At 43.6% G+C, this 13,287-nt stretch overlaps 1 protein-coding gene across 1 annotated transcript in view; it reads right to left on the reverse strand.

The window, feature by feature from the left end:
* Positions 1–2,963: 2,963 nt before the first annotated feature.
* chchd10 (coiled-coil-helix-coiled-coil-helix domain containing 10) overlaps positions 2,964–13,287 on the reverse strand; it is a 21,158-nt gene continuing 10,834 nt past the window's right edge. Inside the window, exons 2-4 of the mRNA XM_043715291.1 lie at positions 13,006–13,282; positions 6,255–6,414; positions 2,964–3,110 (exon numbers count right to left, since the gene is read on the reverse strand). Coding sequence (XP_043571226.1) covers positions 3,100–3,110; positions 6,255–6,414; positions 13,006–13,282 — 448 coding nt within the window. The 3' untranslated portion in view covers positions 2,964–3,099. The remainder of the gene's footprint in view (positions 3,111–6,254; positions 6,415–13,005; positions 13,283–13,287) is intronic.

Below are 13,287 nucleotides of genomic sequence, written 5' to 3' on the forward strand. Positions count from 1 at the left end.
TTGTATGGGTCATTGGTGAGGCCGCATTTGGAGTATTCTGTTCGGTTTTGGTCATCTTGCTTTAGGAAGGATATTATTAAACTGGAAAGAGTGCAGAAGAAATTTACAAAGATGTTGCCAGGACTCAAGTGTTTGAGTTATAGGGAGAGGTTGGACAAGCTAGGACTTCCTTCTTTAGAGTGTAGGAAACAGAGGGGGGGGTTCTTCTATAAGTGTATAAGATCATGAGAGGCATGGATACAGTGAATGCACTCAGTCATTTCCCCAGGGTTGGGAATTCAAGCACTAGAGGGCATCAGTTTAAGGTTAGAAGGGAAAAAAATACAAAGGAACCTGAGGGGCAACTTTTTTACACAGATGGTGGTACGCATATGGAATGAGCTGTCAGAGGAAGTGGTTTCTGGAAGATACGTTTACAATATTTAAAAAGCATTTGGACAAATACATGAATAAGTAAGATTTAGGAGGATATGGGCCAAGTGCAGGGAAATAGGGTTAGCATTGATCGATAGTTTGGTTGGCATGGACCAGTTTGAGCCAAAGGGCCTGTCTCCGTGCAGTAGGACTCTATGAGGTCAGGAGCTGAGTGGCCCTGGCAGATCCCAGACAGGTGTCACAGCAGGTTAATGTTGAGCAAGTGCTGCTTGATCACACTGTTGATGACACCTTCTATCACTTATGATCAAAAGTAAACATAGGCAGTAATTGCCCAGGTTAGATTCAACTGCTTTTGATGTACTGAACATACCTGGGCAATTTTCCAAATTGTCAGATGGATGCTAGTGTTGTAACTGTACTCGGACCGCTTGGCTGGGGGTGTAGCATGTTCGGGAGTAGAGTCTTTTGCAATATCCTGCATGTTGTCAGGACCCATAGCCTTCACCATATACAGTGCCTTCAACTGTTTCTTGATATCTCATGGAGAATTGAATTGGCTGAAGACTGGCATCAGTGATACTACAGACCTCTGGAGGAGGCTGAGGTAGACATTCCACTCAGCACTTCTGTTTTTTTTCTTTTTTATCGTTTACCCCAACACTCCCGCTTAACTGCGGTAGTGCTTATATTTTCCCCAGCACCCATGTTGTGTGTGTGCAGATGTGAGACACAGTGAAAGACACAAGGTGCACAACTCTTTATTCGATTTACACCACCAGGAAGAAAGGAAACACCCAAGTGGCCAGTGACAAGCAGTGCCCTTCTTAGAGGGCAGCTCTTCTCTTTAAGTTTGTTCTGAATACTTCAGCCTTAACCTTTGCCCTGGGCTTCTTTATCATTGAGGATGGAGAGATTTATGTAATTGCTACCTCCTGTTAGTTGATTAATTGTCCAACACCATTCTCAAAATGTGGCTATGGTAGGGCTGGAGATCTGATCCTCTATTTTAGGATTTGCAGTGCTGCTGCCACTGTTTGGCACACAAAAGTAATCTAGATTAACTTTAACATGTTGACAACCCATTTTAGGTATGCCTAGTGCTATACCTGGCATGTCCTCCTGCACTCTCCATTGAACAGGTTTGATCCCCTGGCTTAATAGGAATGACCAAATGGGAAATATGCCAGACCACGAGGTTGCAAATTGAAGCACAATTTTGTTGCTGACAGCCTAGAGTGCCTCGGGGGTAAAAATTCACTTTTGAGTTGCTATATCTGTTTGAAGTTATTTAGCATTGATAGTACCAGATGCCACAATGAATAGTATTCTAATGAGAAGACAGGACTTCATCTCCACAAGAAATATGCAGTGGACATTGTTGTTGTAATGTATAGATGCATCTGAAGCAGATTGGATTTACCCTCTTGCTTCTTCCTTAACCATCAACCACAGGCTGAGTGGAGCAGCCGAACAATGTGATCATCTGCTGAGCTGTTCTTGGTAGCAAACAATGAAATTCCCCACCCAGGTCATGTGGAATACTAATCTAATAGCTGAGAGAGGATAATATGTGTAATCAACAGTTTTCATTGTCCATGTTTGACTTGATGCTATGAGACAATCCAGAATTAATGCTGAGGACTCCAGGGGCAACTCCCTCCTGACTATATACTACTTTGCCACTTCCTGTCACATACCCAGTTTTGTTTCTTCCTGGACTTTTAGCAATTGATACAACAGAGTGCCTTGGAGGTCAGTTGGAGTCACACGCAGGCCAGACTGGTAAGGATAGCGAATTTCCTTCCCTGAAAGACATTAATGAACTAACTAGATTTTGTCCCATCCACCAACAGTGGTTTCATGGTTATCATTAGACTGAATGTCACAATTTTTTATTGAATTAAATAGACTTTTACCATCCGCCATTTGAACTCAGGTCCCCAGAAAATTACTTGAGTTTCAGGATTAATAGTTTTGTTCTAATACTACCTGATCATTTGCATTCCCCACGATATCCCTTTTTATATTTTGCCTAGCCTTCTTTTGTAAGTAACCTTTGCTTTTTCTTAAGTGAACCTCTGTTGATCTTTAAAGTTTCCAAATTCACTAGCCTTGGTAATTTATAATGTCTTTGTTTTGCCTTACCGTTATCTTTAACTTTTTAACTTGCTTAACCATGGATGCTTTCTCCCCCTAACAACCTTCCTTCCTCTCTGGAATATATTCTAGTTAGGAGGAATTGAATATCGCCTTAAATGTTGAATCTGAATCCAGTGCTCTTTCAGAGTGTGCTCTAGATTGGAAGCTTTGTTAATAGAGCAAGTTATTTCAATCAACAAATCTGTTTTCTGTGGTTACTGACTTCTGTCACTTAGTGTTGAATAGTATTGTTTATACAATCAATTCTATCAAATTTTGTTCTCTGTACAGCAGAGAAAGATCAGTCTCTCTAGAATTGAATTATCTAAAGCAGACAAGTAGCTGATGCTGGTTCGAACCAGCAACTGCACAGCAACCAGAGGCCCTTGCTACAAATATCAACACGCAGTTATCACCACCATCCAGCTTACAAAATAGAGGCAGAGTCCAATTACAAGAATATTTTATTCACATCCAGTGACTGTACATAACTGAACTCAATGAATTCATCAGAAGACTTCAACAGGATCATTATCTTCCTGCCTTTCCTCTTCAAACTCCAGGCTTCCAACCAGTAGGTCTTCAAGACAAACCTAATTAAAAAAAAGAATTAAAAGAGAACGAGTCAGCAACCGCTGTTGGTTTAACCACAGATGGCCAATGTTCCCATCATTAACAAAAGCAGGGAGGGGGACCAAGTTCTAAATGAGAGCTGCAATTAGCAAACTTCAACTCTGCTGGATGTGAACGAGAATGTGTGAGCAATTTTTAACCAATTTAGCCTACATCTAGTTAAGGTCTGCACTCAGTCATAGTCAGAGTAGCACAGCACAGAAACAGACCCTTTGTTCCATGCAAAGCGGATGTCCCAACCTAATCTAGTCCCATTTGCCAGCACTTAGCCCATTTCCCTCTAAACCCTTCCTGTTCATATACCCATCCAGATGCCTTTTAAGTGTTGCAACTGTACCAGCCTCCTCCACTTCCTCTGGCAGCTCATTCCATACATGTAGCACCCTCCGTGAAAAAGTAACCCCTTATGTCCCTTTTATATCTTGCCCCTCTCACTCTAAACCTATGCCCACCTAGTTCTGGACTCCCCCACCTCACAGGAAAAAACCTTGTCTATTTATCCTATCCAAGCCCCTCACGGTTTTATAAACCTCAGCCTCTGACACTTCAGGGAAAACAGCCCCAGCCTATTCAACCTCTCCCAATAGCTCAAATTTTCCAGCCCTGGCAACATCCTTGTAAATCTTTTCTGAACCCTTTCAAGTTTCACAACATCCTTCCAATAGTAGGGAGACCAGAATTGCAGACGATATTCCAAAAGTGACCTTACCATTAAGTGTATAAGTCCTGCGCTGATTTGCTTTCCCAAAATGCAGCACCTCCCATTTGCAGAGGTATCTTGTTGAAACTGGTAACACTCATTTCAGAACCTATGGGTCCCAGTAAGAATGAGAGTTTTCCTTCACGAGGTTATTAGTAAGCTAGATGGTATTTTAGGCCAATGTGATAGATTCACAGCCACAAGTGAGTGCTCACTGAAGTTTAAGTTGTCCCAGATGCCACAATGAATTTGCACTACATTCTCTGGATTGCTAGTCCAGTAACCAGTCAGTACTGTGCCCAAATGAGAGGGAGGGCCTGGTCTCTCATATGTAACCCATGCGCACAAAGATTTCAGATTTGGCCCTTATACCTACTGAAAAGTTTTTTAAAAATTCTTTAACCCTCCCTTGCTCTCATCCTTTTACCCTCCACATTCTTCTTTCAAGCCCCTCCCCTCCCACACCCTCAATCCCAACCCTGACTACCTCCCTACATTCCCCCTCACACAGAGTTTGATTTGATTTATTGGAGTCACATACACTTAAGTACAGTGAGAAGCTTTGTTTTGCGAGCAGTATAGGCAGATCATAGCAAGCAGGACATACAGATGATTGATTAAGCAAGGCTACACAGGAAGTGAGCAACCCAAGATCAACATTATTTGAAGTTAGAAATTCATTCAACAGTCTAGTAACAGTAGAGAAAAACCTGTTCTTGAACCTTGTGCAGGTGTTCAAACTTCTGTATCTTCTGCCTAATAGAAGAGGCTGGAAGAGAGCATTCCTGGGCTTGGAAGGATCTTTGGTTATGTTGGCAGTCTTTCCACAGCAATGAGAAGTGTAAATGGAGATCATGGATAGGAGGCTGATTTCTCTGATAGTCTGCGCTATGCTCAACTTTCTGTACAGGTCGTTCTGCTATAACGCACGGTTCGTTAACACAAATTCACTATCTCGCAATTGATGAATTGGGGATATTGTTTCTAAAGTGCAACCTTTTAAAGCATATGTTGGCTATAATGCAATTACATTGCCAATACATTAAGCACTGTTTCTAAATTGTAATATTTCTATAATACTGGATGGCACAAGCATGTAACCATTGCATTATAGAAGCACTACCTGTAGTTTCTTACAATCCTGGGCACAGCATTTGACGTTCCAAGCCATTATGCACCCAGATAAAATGCTTTCTGTAAAAGTTGGAGAGAGTCCTAAATGGACATGCCAAACTTCCTATGCTGCCTGAGGAAGAAGAGGTGTTGTTGTGTCTTTACCACTGCGTCTAACTGGGAGTTCCAGGACAGATTGCCAGTTATTGTCACTCCTAGGAATTTGACACACTCATCCCTCTCCATGTAGTTCGCCACCACATGCATCCACACCCACCTGTCTTCATCCTGTTTCACTCCCCACCAGCCTCATCTTGTACTCCCTGACAAGTGCTACCTCCTCTCCACACCCACCCCTGCAGCTGTCACAATCCATCTGAATGATTTTGTCACATGTATTTTACAAAATAGTGAAAGTTTTCGGTTACTACAACGATTCTGTGCCATTTTCAATAATTTAAGAAGGAAAAAAGAAAAAGTTGATCAATCCTGAGCCAATTTATCACCATCAACAATGCTTACACTGCCAAGTGCACTGAACCAATGTCTGAGTTGCACCTCTCACTGCTGGGCGCATTATGTTCATGTTGTGTGATGCCCTTTTGACAGCACATCACCACTGCCAGAACTAGACCCAACCAATGAGATCACCAATTGCAGAAGCCACCTTTCGCCACTGGGCTACCTAGTTGATGTCGTCTCTGATGTAGTAGCTGCCAATTCCAATGACAACTCCTGTGCTCACCCCAGAAAAATAAGTAAGGGCTCATTCAAGGTCCACGCTGGGCGCTCACCGTCACTGATGCTATCCGAGCTCGGGTCAAGAGGTAAGTAAAGGTATAGAGAGAGAGGAAGAAAAGGAAAGCTGTCGGAGCCCTATTCCAACACCATCTTGTGTGCCTGCATGTCACGCATGCACACTTTCACTCCCCCTTGCATGCAACCCCACTGGACTCCCCTCCCTGTCACCCCTCAGTCCCTCCTCACTCCCCCAAATACACACACACACTTATTACAAATATAGTTAGCAGAAATTACTTCACATTTCTGCCTATGCTCATATTTAATCCCCAACTTATAAAGAATCTACTTACCTCTGCCTTAAAAATATCCCTACACCCTACTTCCAATATTTCAAGAAAGTTCTCAAGCACTCGGTGTGGTCACGTGAGGGTGCAGGAGGGGTTAAGCACAGTTCACATCCCCAGTGCAAGCCCATCCCACGAATCCTTCCCAACTGGGGCACATATTTAAATTAAAACCAATGGCCATTAAGACCTTCCACACTTACCATATGACGATTTGCATTGCTTCAACACCTCATTGAATCCGTCGCAGAGAGACAGGTCATGCTGGTTCTGGGCACACTCCAGGAATTGCTTCAGTTCAAATTGGCATGGCATGTTCTGCTGGGTTTGTGACTGGGTCGGAGGGGCTGCCAGTGGAGGCTCCTACAGAGAAACAGGCAAACTGCACTGACTAAAGGGCAACTGCCAGGCGACTATCACACTGCGTTGAACTCGTACCTCTTAAAGTGCCCTGTCACTGCATCGTCTTCCCTTTATGTGTAATCCAAAATACATAAAACCAACTTGAACTTATGTAATGTATGTAAAGTATTGAAATAGTCCAAGGTCCTTCACAGGAGCTTAAAAGCAAACAGCACGGAGAATTAAACAGAACAATAAAACTGGCAAAGACAATAGAATGGACACAACAATAGTCTGAGAAAAAGTTGGTCATACAGATGGAATGGCACTTATTTGGGACAAAGTACTCAGGTTAGAATCATGAATGAGTTTTTTTTAATAGATGGTTAAGGAAAAGGGAGGAGATACTGAAAAGATTGGCTATGCTCAAATTGGAGCACTCACCTGGCTTGGATAGCTTATTTCCCATGCTGCTAATGGGTGGGGTCATGTGTGAAGACTTCAGAAAGTAAAACAACTCAATAGTTTTCCTGGGACATTAAATGTCTTTGGGAAATGCTCAGATTCTTTATGCAGCAAGTTGTCAAGCACTGTGCCAAAAATCAGAACATGGTCCAGCAGAGTCAATATAGTTGTATTAGAGGGAAAAGCTTGTCTGACAAATTTATTCGGGCTCTTTGAGGATGTAACAAGCAAGCTAGGTAAAGGGAATAAGGTGGTGTGCTTGGATTTCCAAAAGGCATTTGATAAAGTGCCACATAAAAAGGTATTATACATGCAAAGACCTCACTGTATCAGGGTGATATTCCATCACAGATAAAGGACTGATCAACAGGAAAAGGAGGCCGGATAAACACATCACTTTCAGATCAGTTAACTAGTTAGTGGAGTGTTACAGGGATCACTGTAGGGATCTCCACTAAACTAACAATTTGGATGAAGATGCCAACTATAATCTAACCCAAATTGCTGATACTGTAACAGGTAGAATAAGGAGGGATGAGGAAGATACAAGCAGCCTCCAAAAGGTTAACAATGAATTAAAGTGAGTGGGCAAACTTTTAGCAGATAATACAACAGTGATAGAACATTACAGTGCAGTACAGGCCCTTCCGCCCTTGAATTTGCACCAACTATGGAACCAATCTGAAGTCGAATCTATATTATTCCATTCTCATCCATACGTTTATCCAATGACCATTTAAATGCCCTTAAACTTGGCAAGTCTGCTACTGTTGCAGGCAGTGCGTTCCATGCCCCTACTACTGAGTAAAGAAACTCCCTCTGACATATGTCCTATATCACCCCTCAATTTAAAGCTGTGTCCCCCTCATGCTAGCCATCACCATCCGAGGAAAAGGGCTCTCATTATCCGACCCATCTAACCCTCTGATTATCTTGACTTGGAGATGCTGGTGTTGGACTGGGGTGGACAAAGTTAAAAATCACAACATCAGGTTATGGTCCAACAGGTTTATTTGGAAGTACTAGCTTTCAGAGCCCTGCTCCTTCACCAGGAGTATAAGATCATAAAATACAGAAATTGTAGCAAAGGTTTACAGTGTGAAATCATATATTGAAAAAGACCTTGATTATTTGTTAAGTCTCCCATCTATTAGATCGGGCATATTGGTTTCAGTTCTTTCATAAATAAATTCAGAACTTTAAAATTACATTCTCAATTGAACTTTAACCATTGGTGTCATGTCAGCCCTGATAATGCATTAAAGCTGTGAGGTGCCCTGAGAGAGACTGTCTGTGCCCCAATGTTCAGACTGATTCTAATCTAAAAAAGGGACTTACATGGATTCATGCAGTTTTTGAGCAAAATAAAATGAAATTCTGCAAGGATAAATTCACCTTACAAACTTGTGTGCACACACGCGCAGGGGAGACAGAGTGTGGGTGTATGTGTTGGGGGGGGAGGAGAAAAGAGGTTGAGTGTGTAAGAGTGAGAGTGTAAAGGGGTATAAGTCTGTAAGACAGTGTGGGTGTGGGGGAGTGTACGTGTGAGCGTATGAGAGAGAATCTGCTCGAGTGCGCACACGTGCGTCTCCGTCTGTGCGCATGCGTGTCCGTGTGTAGTGCAGCGGGGTCACCTGTAGTGCGACATGAACCTAAGGTCCCAGTTGACGCCATCCCCATGGGTACTGAACTTGGCTATCGGCCTCTGCTCAGCCACTTTGTTGTGCCCTGTCCCGAAGTCCGCCTTGGAGGATGGTCACCCGAAGATCCAATGCCCTGGACCGTTGAAGTGTTCTCCAACTGGGAGGGAACACTCCTGTCTGTTAACTATTGTGTGGTGTCCATTCATCCATTGCCATAGCCTCTGCTCGGTCTCACTAATGTACCATGCCTCAGGGCATCCTTGCCTGCAGCGTATGAGATAGACAACGTTGGCCGAGTCGCATGAGGACCTGCCACATAATGGGAGGTGTCCCTACACGTAATGGCGATATCCATGTCGACACTGAAACGTTTTGCAACGTCTACCGTGACAGGGTTGTATGGAGTTGTCCTGAAAGCTGGGCAGTTTGACAGGAACAATGATCTGTTTGAGGTTTCATGATTGTTTAAAAGGAGAGAAGTGGAGGTGTGGGGAAGGTCTTGGCCAGGTGCTCATCCTCATTGATAATGAACTGCAGGCTGTGAAGGACATGGCGTAGCTTCACAGCTCCTGGGAAGTACTGGACAACAAAGGGTACACTGTCGGTTGTAGCTCATGTCTGTCTCCTGAGGAGATCATTACGGTTCCTTGCTGTGGCACGTCGGAACTGGTGGTCGATGAGTTGAGCATCGTATCCCGTTCTTATCAGGGCATCCCGGAGTACTTCCAGGTGTCCTTCTCAACTGAACAGATCCTGTGTACGTGTAAGGTTTGTCCATGGGGTAAGGCTGTTTTAATGTGTTTCGGGTGGAGGCTGGAGAAGTGTAGCATCATGAGGTTATCTGTGGGCTTGCAGTAGAGTGAGGTGCTGAGGTGCCCATCCTTGTTGGAGATGCAGGTGTCCAAGAATGAGACATAGTAGAGAGTCATCCATGGTGAGTTTGATGGTGGGATGAAACCCGTTGATTGGACTACCATGGACTACTCTTGACTATCTGTCTCATTCTTGGACACATGCATCTCATCAAGGATGGACACCTCAGCATCTCACTCTACTGCAAACCCACAGATAACCTCATGATGCTACACTTCTCCAGTCTCCACCCGAAACACATTAAAACAGCCATCCGCCATGGACAAGCCCTACGCGTACACAGGGTCTGTTCAGTTCAGGAGGAATGTGATGGACACCTGGATGTAATCAGGGATGCCCTGATAAGAACGGGATATGATGCTCAACTCATCGACCACCAGTTCCGACGTGCTGTAGCGAGAAACCATAATGACCTCCTCAGGGGATAGACACGAGCTGCAACCACAGTACCCTTCCCAGGTGCTGAAAAACTACACCATGTTCTTCGCGTTAACAATGAGGATGAGCACCTCGCCAAGACCTTCCCCATGCCTCCACTTCTCACCTTTAAACAGACACCAAACCTCAAACAGATCATTGTTCGTAGCAAACTGCCCAGCTTTTAGGACAACGGTAGATGCTGCAAGACATTTCAGAGTGTCGACATAGATAACACCATTATGTGTGGGGTCACCTCCCATCATGTATATGGCAGGTACTCATGCTACTCAGCCCTTGTTGTCTATCTCATATACTTCAGCGGTCCGGGACATTTCACCTGAAGGTACCCATCGTCCAAGGTGGACTTCCAGACAGTTAACAATGCAAAGTGGCTGAGTAGAAGCTGATAGCCAAGTTCGGTACCCATGGGGATGGCCTCAACCGAGATCTTGGGTTCATGTCACACTACAGGTGACCCCACAGCACAGACACCTCATCACGTGTGCACAGACACACACAAACCCTGACAACACACAGACCCCTAGAGACCCATACACTCACGCAGACCCTCCCTCATACACAAGCTCTCTCTCACACGCTCACACATACAATCCCACACTCACACACACCCACTCAGACTTATACCCCTTTACACTCACACATATTGTCTTACAGACACTTATAACCATGCCCTCTCTCCTCCCCCCCCCCTCCCCAAATTCAAGTTTATTGGGTGAATATGTACTTGCAGAATTACATTTTATTTTGCTCAAAAATTGCATGAATCCATGTAAGATTCTGTAAATCTGTTTTTTAGAATAGAATCAGTCTGACCATTGTGGCACAGAGAGTCTCACACAGGGCACCTCACACCAATACATTAGCTGGGCCAACAAGGCACCTCTTGTTAAAGTTCACTTGAGAATGTAACTTTAAAAAGTTCTGAAATGTACATTTGAAAGAACTGAAACCAACATGTTCATTCTAAAAGATGAGACACTTAAAATAATCCAGGTCTTTTTCAATATATGATTTCAGTTACATCACACTATCAACTTTTGCTCCAAATTCTGTGTCTGATAATCTTCTACTCCACAACCACCTGAAGGAGCAGTGCTCTGAAAGCTAGTGCTTCCAAATAAACCTGTTGGACTATAACCTGGTGCTGGGTGATTTTTTTTAACTGATTATCTTGTATGTCTCAATTAAGTTGCCTCTCAACCTTCTCTCTCTTACAAAAACAGCCTCAAGTCTCTCAGCCTTTCCTCGTAAGACCTTCCCTCCATCCTCAAATCTCCTCTAAACCCTTTCCAAAACTTCCAAATTCTTCCTATAATGCAGTGACCAGAACTGTACGTAATACTCCAAATGTGGCTGCACCAGTTTTGTACAGCTGCAGCATGATCGCATAGTTCCAAAACTCAGTTGCTCTACCAATAAAAGCTAACACACTGTATGCTTTCTTAACAACCCTATCAACATGGGTGGCAACTTTCAAGGATCTATGAACCTGGACACAGATTTTTCTGCTCATCTACACTATCAACAATTTTACCATTAGCCCAGTACTCTATTCCTGTTATTCCTTCCAAAGTGAATCACCTCACTTTTCCACATTAAATTCTATTTGCCACCTCTCAGCCCAGCTCTGCAGCTTATCTAAGTCTCTCTAACCTACAAAGGCCCTTCGCCGCTATCCACAACTCTACTGACCTTAGTGTCATCTGCAAATTTACTAACCCATTCTTCTTTGCCCTCATCCAGCTCATTTGTATAAACAACCAATAGCGGAACCAAAACAGATCATTGTGGCACCCCACTAGTAAATTAACTCCCGGATGTATATTTCCCATCAACCACCACCCTCTGTCTTCTTTCAGCTAGCCAATTTCTGATCCAAACTGCTAAATCACCCTCAATCCCATGACTCCATTTTTTTGTGCATAGCCTACCATGGGGAACCTTATCAAATGCCTTACTGAAATCCATATACACCACATCAACTGCTCACCGCATTTACCCTCATCCATCTGTTTGGTCACCTTCTCAAAGAACTCAATAAGGTTTGAGAGGCACGACCTATCCTTCACAAAACCGTGTTGACTATCCCTAATCAACTTTCCAGATGATTATAAATCCTCTCTCACAATCCTTTCCAACACTCTACCCACAACCGAAGGCTCACTGTTTTGTAATTACCAAAGTTGTCTCTACTCCTCTTCTTGAACGAGGGAACATTTGTTATCCTCCAGTCTTCTGGCACGATTCCATTGTAGACAATGATGACAGATCAAAGTCAAAGGCTCAGCAATCTCCTTCCTGGCTTCCCAGAGAATCCTAGGATAACTCCCATCCAGCCCAGAGGGATTATCTATTTTCACACTTTCCAGAATTGTTAACATCTCCTTATGCACCTCAATCCCATCTAGTCTAGTAACCTGTATCTCAGTATTCTCGACAATATTGTCTTTTTATAGTGTGAAAATGCTTCCCCATTTTCTGACTCCACACTCAACTTCCCACTATGTGAAGACATATTCTAAACATTCCATAAGATCAATACCAAGGTGCCTGAAATTGCAAGAGCAAAAAGAACTTTAAATGTAAAAAGAGCCACCCAGAAAAGAAATTGTTCAAATTCCAGCCGTTTGATCACAGCAGAACAGCACTTCCCTGTAGATAGAGAATACCAAAACGTAGTTGAATGGTGGATAAGGTCTGGGACGTGAAGATGGCACTAGTGTGGCACCATGACTACAGAACCCTCAGCAGGAGCAGCTACAAGCAGCAGCAAAAGTGAAAAGATAGAAGTTCACTTTAGTTGAAAGCAAAACAAGACAGAATATTTAAATGGAAAAACACTACAGATTGCTGTAGGACAGGTGGGACAGCGATCTGGGCATCATTAGATATGAATCACAAAAGGTTCGTTTGCAGATGAACGAAATGATTAGGAAAGTTAATAAAATATTGCCTTTTATTTCAAGAGGTTAGGGTCTTCAAATAACAACACTTGTTACAATTGTATAGGAGATGTTGTGCGTGTACTTGGAGTACTGAGCACAATTTAGCTTCCATACCTTTTATCTGTGAGGGGGTGGTTAAAAGAAGGGACACAAAGTCGCAAAAGAGAGGGGTTGTGATATATTCTTGCATTTAAAGCAGTTCAGGGAAGTTAATTTCTGAGCGAAATCTCCAAATGCTCCCTTACCTGATAGGTAACATCAGCCTTAGCAGGTTCAGAGCCACTGCCTCCACTGAAGGCACCTGTCAGAGCACTACCCATCACATGGCCAACCGCCGAGCCCACAGCCACTCCTGCAGCTGTGCTTGCCATCTGTGCCATCAGACCTGGCTGCCGTGGCTGCATTGGGGTAGGGGCAACAGCTGCTGGTGGAGGATGAGCAGGGGGACCTGCACGAGAAGGTGGTGGGCGGCTACAACAAAGAGGAGAAAGTATTAGTGAGTGGAGTCTGATTGCACTGAGACTGTT

This window comes from Chiloscyllium plagiosum, chromosome 25, assembly GCF_004010195.1.
Source record: "Chiloscyllium plagiosum isolate BGI_BamShark_2017 chromosome 25, ASM401019v2, whole genome shotgun sequence".
NCBI lineage: Eukaryota > Metazoa > Chordata > Chondrichthyes > Orectolobiformes > Hemiscylliidae > Chiloscyllium > Chiloscyllium plagiosum.